General features: G+C 37.4%; 1 protein-coding gene across 1 annotated transcript; it reads right to left on the bottom strand.

Moving 5' to 3' along the window:
- Positions 1 to 2,131: 2,131 nt before the first annotated feature.
- LOC111495998 (phytochrome A-like) lies at positions 2,132 to 7,943 on the bottom strand. Its single transcript, XM_023146211.1, has 4 exons — positions 5,903 to 7,943; positions 3,952 to 4,762; positions 2,411 to 2,701; positions 2,132 to 2,333 (listed from the first exon to the last, which is right to left on the bottom strand). Exons 1-4 carry the CDS (start codon positions 7,941 to 7,943, stop codon positions 2,132 to 2,134), a joined length of 3,345 nt encoding a protein of 1,114 aa, XP_023001979.1.
- Positions 7,944 to 8,844: the final 901 nt, after the last annotated feature.

Below are 8,844 nucleotides of genomic sequence, written 5' to 3'. Positions count from 1 at the left end.
TTTTTTTTTTTTTTTTTTTTTTTTTTTTTTTTTTTTTTTTTTTTTTTTTTTTTTTTTTTTGAAGAAAAGTCTTTTATTATTTTATGTGTAGTTGTTCCAAAGTTTGAAATTTTTTTGGGGAGGATTTAATAAATATTATTATTTTGACTATATAAAGTAGTTGGGGTGTTGGGTCAATCAAAGTACAAAGAACAACTCCACCTTTGTATGACACCTAGATGTGGACTTTCAACCATATTTTTGCTACTATTATTAAACGTAGTAATAGAATCTCCTGATTTATTTGTTACTATCGATCAAGGTCCACCATGTAACCCTCATTTTACACAGGTCACAACACCATTCAACCTAACATGGTATCAGAGTCATACCCTAAACTTAGTTATGATAATACAATCCTCAAATATCGAATAAAGAATTGTGAGTCTCGAAGGTGTAGTCAAAAGTGACTAAAGTGTCGAACAAATGGTGTGCTTTGTTTGAGGGCTCTAGAGAAAGGAGTCAACCTCGATTAAGGGGAGGCTTATATAGTATAATATGTTCGAGGGAGGATTGTTGAGGATTATTGGGAGGGAATCCACATTGGCTAATTTAGGGAATGATCAGGGGTTTATAAGTAAAATAATATATCTTCATTGGTATGAAGCCTTTTGAGAAAGCTCAAAACAAATCCACGAGAGCCATTGACCAAAGTAGTCAATATCATATCATTGTGGAGATTCGTAATTCTTATGGTATGACAAAAATTATTATTAAATTTACTTCTCGAACCAAATATTAAAAACAAGTGTAAAATACTTAATAAGTAGCCCACTTATAAGCTCTTGATCTTATCCATGGCTAAACCTAAGCCACCACAGTATTAACCTGAGGTTCTAAGTTTTGAGTTTTGAAGCCTTGATGCTTAAGCCGTGACTTACATATTTATGTAGTCTTCCATTTGAAGACAAGTTTAAGGATAGAGAATCCATTTTTTTTCCACACAATACATCACTCTAGTCCAGAACCCAAATCACTCCTCAATGGTCTTGCTAGATTACATATTCGATAAAAATCATGAACCTACGAGACTTATGTCTAGAATTTGGATCATGACGCAATCATTAACTGCCCTAGAATTTCTTTACATCTCCGAGACACGATCCTAATATTTCATGATTAAGATGAGGAAAATATGTGTCCTTCAAGGGTACAACTTGTGTGTCCTTAGAGTTGTCGAGAGGTTCTCATGCTTTATACCAATATATACCAATATATCTTCTATAAAGACGATCAAGAGCTTGTCGAGAAAATTCTTAAATACCCAATTCATTAAGTCCATGAAAGTTTCAGGGGCATTAGTCAGATTAAAGCACATTATCGTAAAATAATAATGATTCGAATGACTCTTAAAAGCTATTTTTTTTTTGCTATGTTCTTTTCATTTATTCTAAGCTGGTAGTATTTGGACCTCAAATTTACCTTTGAAACATAGATGCATTTCCAGTTGGTCAAATATGCATTTCCAGTTGGTCAAATAGGCCATCTATCCTCGTTAGGGGTACTTATTCTTGATGGTCATCTTGTTAAGTTCCAAATAAGTTCTCAATCCACTCTAACCTAACCTGCATATGATTTTCAATAGCCATTTTTTGTAACTGAGTTGCCCTCAAATGGCGGCTTACGCTCGACTCGACTTTTGCCCACTTAGCTTCTTGCAACTTGAACGGGTCTGTTTGATTTTTTTTATTTTTTTTAATGAAATTAAAGCTAGAAAAATTGAGTATGACTAATGTTTTGGACAATTATATATTTTTAGTATTGATTTAAACTCAAGTGATGTCGAGCTCAATTTTCTAAATGAATAAAATATCATATGTGAACTTGGGTCACGTAAAGCTGAACCTAGGAACGTTTGGTCAAAGCAAGTTTAAGACATCAAATTATACGAGTCCACCAATGAGAATTGATCTTAAAAAGGGGATGAACCCATCAAAATAGTGCCATAGAAGTTCAAAGAAAGTGGGACATTCAACAAAAAAAAAAAAAAAAAAAAAAAAAAAAAAAAAAAAAAAAAAAAAAAAAAAAAAAAAAAAAAAAAAAAAAAAAAAAAAAAAAAAACAAGACAACATGCACAACACATCACAACTGTCTATTTATGAGCTGCAGCAAGCTGAAGAGTTATGATGAAGGTTGAATTGGCTGCTTCCCTCACATATCTCACCTCTCCATTCATCAACTTCACCAACTTTCTACTCACGAGAAGGCTAAAACCTTCTTCAGACGCCTCCTCATCATTCCCAAACATCTCATTCAACAACGATTCTGGCATGCCTCCACCGACATATGTTATCCTAAATCACCACAAAAACAACACATCAAATTCAGCAAAGAGCATGTTCTTCATTGAATGATTCTTATATTATTGTACCTGAACTCCACATGCACAAGATTCACTGACTTCCCTGATTCATCCTTTGTCAAATTTGTTGAAACCATAATGCTGCTTCCTGTTGGTGTGTAATTTATTGATATCAACAAGAAATCAGCCATTACTTGTTGAAGTCTCAAACTGTCTCCATATAAGGTCTCGGACATGATCTCTTCTGCTACCTCGTTTACTATTTGGATACCTTTTCCTTGGCTCTTCATCATTACTTGACTAATTGATACCACTAATGCTTCATGTAATGAGAACTCAACCATTTCTAAATCAATGAAGCTGTCAACCAATACCCACAAAGATGTTAATTAACTTCGTATGAACAAAGGCCTACAAATATGGAAAACATTATGTTTGGAGATGTAATTCTTTTCAATAAGTTTAATTGGAAAAGGATTATAGTTGATGTTGAGGATAGTTTGGTGGGGTCCCGCGTCCGCTAATTAAGGGATGATCATGAGTTTATGAGGAATATATCTCCATTGACACGAGGCTTTTTGGAGAAACCAAAAACAAAGTCATGAGAGCTTATGCTCGAAGTGGACAATATCTACTATTGTGGAGGTTTGTGATCTCTAACATTGTATCAAAGTCATGCCTTTAACTTCGACATGTCGATAAAATCCTCAAATGTCGAACAAAGAAGTTGTGAGCCTCGAAAAGTGTAGTAAAAAAAGTGAAATATTGAACAAAGAAGTTGTGAGACTCGAAAGGTGTAGTGAAAAAAAGTGAAATGTCAAAAAAAGAGTTGTGAGCCTCGAAGGTATTGTCAAAAAGTGACTCAAGTGTCGAACAAATGGTACTTTGTTCGAGGGCACCAGAGAAAGGAGTCGAGGCTCAATTAAGGGGAGACTGTTTGAGGGCTCCATATGCCTCAGAGGAGGCTCTATGGTATACTTTGTTCGAGAGAAGAATTGTTGAGGATAGTTGGAGGGAAGTCCCACATTGACTAATTTAGAGGGATGATCACGGGTTTATAAGTAAGGAATATATCTCCGTTGGCATGAGGCCTTTTAGAGAAGCCAAAAGCAAAGCCACGAGAGCTTATGCTCAAAGTGGACAATATCATACCATTGTAGAAGTTCTTGATATCTAACATGATATTTGAGCCATACTATTAACTTAGCCATATCCATAAAATTCTCAAATGTCGAACAAAGAAGTTATGAGCCTCGAAGGTGTCATAAAAAAGTGACTCAAGTGTCGAGCTTCAATTGGGGAGACTGTTTGAGGGCTCCATAGGCCTTAGGAGAGACTCTATGGTATAGTTTGTTCAAAGGGAAGGATTCTCAAGGATAGTTGGTGGAGAGACCCTCATCCACTAATTAAGCGATGATCCTTGGTTTCTAAGTAATGAATACGTTTCTATTGGCATGAGATCTTTTGGGGAAACCAAAAGCAAAGCCACGAGAACTTATGCTCAAAGTGAACAATATCATACCATTGTGGAGGTTCGTGATTACCGGTTGAGCCATAAAAAACCAAATTCTTAAAAAAGTAATTCAAAGAGAGAAGAAAAAAACACATACCCTTCAATAATCTTATCAAGATCATCCGAATCATGAAGAACCTTGAAGATCTGCCTTTGACAATCGCCACTATTAAGCAAAAGCTGGTTCTGTTCATCACCCAACTGAGATGTCTCCAACATTTTACTCGAAAAAACAATCCCACAAAGAGGATTTTGGATCTGCCTCTTAATATATCCCAAAGCCTTCAACCTTTTCAAAGCCGTTCTCTCACACAACTTTTGAACATTCAAAGCTTGTTGCAGCTCTTGGCTAGCAAGCTGCAAGAAGCAAAAAACCCCAATCACTTCCCCATCTCTATCCATTATCTTATTCACACAAAGAAGGCATTCCACAAACATCCCACTTCTACCAAAGAACCCAAATGATATCTTATCAGAATCTTGGCCACTCATGGCATTGTTCAAAACAATCCCAAGATTCACAAAGGCTTCTTGGTTCTTTACATGGCAGCATGACCCAAACACTTCCCCCAAAAGCATCTTGTTCAGCACTTCTTCTCTTGACCATCCACTTAGATTTGCCATTGCTAAGTTCCACTCTGTGCACCAACCGAATTCGTCTACCCCAAATATTGGAGGGATTAGTGGGTTGGGGTTTTGTACTATGGCTTTGTAATCGCCTTGTAATTTTGTGAACTTGTCCATCACTTTCTTTTCATGGGTGATGTCTTGTGCTACGAAGCACACTCCCACTACGTTCTCACACAAGTCCTTGCTTGCACATGCATTTACTATTAGGCTGATTGAGCTTGATTCCATGTGTGAGCCTTGTGTTTTTATCTCAAATTGGACGTCTTTCTCCTCTTGGCCTGAAGAGAGAGCACAAAAGTTAATGGATTTGTGTGTTAGAGGATTGTTGGGAGAGATGTTGAGAATTATTGGGAGTGAGTCCCACCTTGGTTAATTTAGTGGAAGATTCTGGATTTATAAATGAGGAATACTATCTCCCTTTTGGGGAAGCCCAAAGCAAAGCAATGAGAGCTTATGCTCAAAGTGGACAATATCATACCATTGTGGAGAGTCGTGTTCGTCTAACAAGAGAGTCCTACATTGTCTCTCATTTGGGAAATGATCATGGATTTATAAGTAAGAAATACATCTCCATTGGTATGAGACCTTTTGAGGAAGCCTAGATCAAAGCCATGAGAGCTTAAGCTCAAAATGGATAATATCATACCATTGTGAAGAGTCGTAATTCCTAACATGGTATCAGAATCATGCCCTTAATAGAATCCTCAAATATCGAACAAAGAAGGCAGGACCCTTAAAGGTTTAGTCAAAAGTGACTCAAGTGCCGAACAAAGAGTGTACTTTGTTCGGAGACTCCTGAAAAGGAGTCAAGCCTCGATTAAGGGAGGCTATCCGAGGGCTCCATAGGCCTCAGAGGAGGCTCTATAGTGTACCTTGTTTGAGGGGAGGATCGTTGGGAGGGAGTCTTACATTAGCATGTAGGGAATGATCATAGGTTTATAAATAAAGAACGCATCTTCATTGGTATGAGACCTTTTGGGAGAGCTTAAGCTCAAAGTGGACAATGTCATACTGTAAAGAGTCATGATTCTTAACATGGTAACAGAGCCATGAACTTAACTTAGCCATGTCAATAGAATCCTTAAATGTCGAACAAAAAAGTTGTGAGCCTCGAAGGTCTAGTAAAAAATGACTCAAGTGTTAGAACAAAAGGTGTACTTTGTTCAAAGACTCCAGAGAAAGAGTTGAGCCTCGATTAAGAGGAGGCTATTCGAGGATTCCATAGGCCCCGGGGAGGCTCTATAGTGTACTTTGTTCGAGAGGATAATAGTCATGAGAGCTTATGCTTAAAGTGGATAATATCGAAGAGTTGTAATTCCTAACCTTGTGAAAGAGAAATGTATCGGAGAGTCGTAATTCCTAACCTTGTGAAAGAGAAATGTAATGTATGAAGTGAATAAAACGAAACCAAAATTTACCTTGCAAGGCCAAGAACAACATCTTCTTCACAGTTTCTAATGAAGAATCTTCCACCAATGTCAACAAATGCTTGCCAATAGCCTTGTCAACACAAATTCCAGTCAATTCAGCAATTTTTGAGTTCCACCCATTAACGAGCCCATCCACATCAACAGCCAAAATTGGAACACTAGCCGTTTCAATCAACCTCACCATCTCACATGTCACTGATTCAATTTCTTGCCTCCCATCAATTTTGAGGTCACTAAGTGTTGATTGTATTGAACTCTTATTAATCTCTTTATCTTTGTAAGTGTTTCTTAGTATAAGCTGCAAAGAATGAATAGCATCCATTTCAAAGTCCTTCCAAGGCAAACTCCTTGTCTTAACCACTTCAAGAAAAGCCTTGAAAGATGACCTAGGATGCATTCTCCTTCCATCATCTTTCTCACCCGCCTCATGCTTCGCCCCGCCCCACCTAATTTCCGATGCAGCGTGTGATCGGAACCAAAAAATCATGTCGTTGCAACCTAGCCTCACCGCCGCCATCCCACACACGCCGTCTCCTAGAGCAACCGCACCATGGTACCCCGCATCGTACAAGCTATCCGTACTCAATCCAGTAGAATCCACATGATACTCCAAAATCCATGAAGCAATATCATGAAGCTCAAAATCATTAGGAGTCATCCCTAATCTCCATACCTTATCATTGTACAACAATGCAGCCCCATCTGACTTCACAAGATCCATTATATTAGGGCTCCTTGACACAATCCCTAATGGTGCATCACGCATCAACATATCACACAAAAGCGTTTGAGTTCTTAAGATATTCTTCTCCAAAATTTGATTCTCCAATTCCAATTCTTTGTTGACATGAATGGCAAACACTTGAGCTAGAAACTCACATGCATATCTAAGAGGAAATGGAACAAATCTTGGAGTTGTGTTATGACAAACCACCAAACCCCATAATCTTTTTCTCTTGTTTTTATGATCAAATTGTTCTTCATGTTCTTCCTCATTCACCACAATTGCCATAACTAAAGATGCAATTGAATCCATATTCTCCATGTATTGTAAATGGCAACTATGAGGAGCTCTCAAAGTTGACCCACATAATGTCAAGTCAAACTCAAGATTTGGGTCTTGAATCACCTTGACATGCTTGGCTTTGCAGTCCACAATCATTCTAACCTTGTTCTTCATGAATAAAAATCTTGCAGCTTGAGGGATGTCAGTGGCTGGATAATGCAATCCAAGATATGGGTCAAGTCCAGGCTTTGTAACCTCAGAGAACACCTCCCCATGATCATCATCATGGAATTTATATGCCATGACTCGGTCATATCCTGTGAGTTCAAACACTTCTTGAACCATGGTGTCACAAAGCCTGGCCATGCTCCCACTAGGGAGAGCTTGGAGGCGAGTGATGGCTTTGGCTGCGAGTTTATATGATTGGAGAGCACCGGCTGCGGTGACGGGGACTTCGTCGGGGTTGACGGGTTCGAAGTCGATGATGAGGCTGCCGGTAACACGGTGGAGAATGGCGTAAAAGGGCTTTTGTGAGGATTTGGAGTGGGCGAGAATGGGGTTGAGGAGAGTGACGTCGGGAAAGGCTAGAGCTTTGAGGAGGGCTGTGGCGGTGGGAGGGGTGAAGATGGAATGGAGGGTGGTGCCGAAGGCGAGGACGGGGCGGTCGGAGATGGTGGGGACGGTGTGGGAGACTGTGGTGAGGAATTCAGGGGCGTTTTGGCTGAAGGCGATGAGTTTGTGGGTGGTTGGGTGGAGGGCTATGAGGCAGCCGAAGGGTTGGATGAGGTTGGAGCGTTGGATGTGGTGGAGGTATGCGGTGGTGGTGGCGGTGGTGGTGGTTGATGGTGGGTTGGCTGTGAGATGGATTGAAGTAGAGTAGTCGAATGAAGAATTGGAGTGTTGGAAGTGGGAGTGGAGCTTTGCGTCTATGGAGGTTTGAGCGAGAATTCTTGAAGTGTGTCTTGATTGTGAGGAGGAGGATCCTCCTGTGTTTGTGGACCGGCTGGGTCTACTCGACGACATCTTTATTCTTGTTCTTGTTCTTGTTCGGAAAACAAAAATCAAAATCAATATTGATATCAAATGGTTAAGATGTTGAATCTACCTTCATTGACAATGTAAAATATGTAAGAATGAAAAAACCCATTTGTAATGTTTTTATTTTTATGATTCGAAAACATAATTGATTATTGAATCTAAACTATAAAAGTTTGGTTGGATTGAGTTAAATTTTTAGACAATAGAAAATTTAGAGTCAATTTGACTTTTTTCTAAACATCGGGTCAACCTCATCCATTTGAAAATAGGGTTATAACTCAGCTACCTCATTTTTTAGATTATTACACACATTTGTCATTAAGACTGATAAATATTTGATATTTGAGTTTTATGAAATTTTAATTATTAATATAACATGTATATAAAAAAAAATCTTTCTAAAATAATTAAAAAATAATAATCAAACAACCTAGTCCAACAAAACTAAAAAAATAGGAGTCCAAAATTTTAGATTAATCCAAAAGATATATATATATATATATATATATATATATTATAACATAAATATAACAAATTTGTAATATGGACTAATCTTTCTACTATACTCAATCGTAATTAGTTGATACGGTTAAACTAAGCTCAAATTGAATTCAAATATTTAATTTTTTTTTTAAATTAAAAAAAAGGGTGTTTTAGGGTTTTTGGCCTTGGACTTCAATTAAAAAAAAAAAAAAGAAAAAAACTAAATATCTTGAAAGAAAATAAAATAATTAGGGAATTATGTAGCAAACTTTATTTTATTACATGGCTTTATGTTAAAGCAACATTATATTATAAACCATTATTAATCAAAGAGATTGAAAATGGAAGGATGAAATTGCAAAAAAAAAAAAAAAAAAAAAAAAAAAAAAAAAAAAAAAAAAAA

Source organism: Cucurbita maxima, unplaced genomic scaffold (genome assembly GCF_002738345.1).
Source record: "Cucurbita maxima cultivar Rimu unplaced genomic scaffold, Cmax_1.0 Cma_Scf00022, whole genome shotgun sequence".
Classification (NCBI taxonomy): Eukaryota; Viridiplantae; Streptophyta; class Magnoliopsida; order Cucurbitales; family Cucurbitaceae; genus Cucurbita; species Cucurbita maxima.
The sequence above is the reverse complement of the archived record's forward strand: the minus strand, read 5'-3'. Positions and strand labels throughout refer to the sequence as shown.

Coding starts and splice junctions, on each gene's coding strand:
- LOC111495998 (XM_023146211.1), bottom strand. CDS start 7,943: ATGTCGTCGAGTAGACCCAGCCGGTCCACAAACACAGGAGGATCCTCC. Junction 4,763..5,902: donor GTTGTTCTTGGCCTTGCAAG/GTAAATTTTGGT, acceptor CTCTCTCTTCAG/GCCAAGAGGAGAAAGACGTC. Junction 2,702..3,951: donor CTTGATAAGATTATTGAAGG/GTATGTGTTTTT, acceptor ATTGGTTGACAG/CTTCATTGATTTAGAAATGG.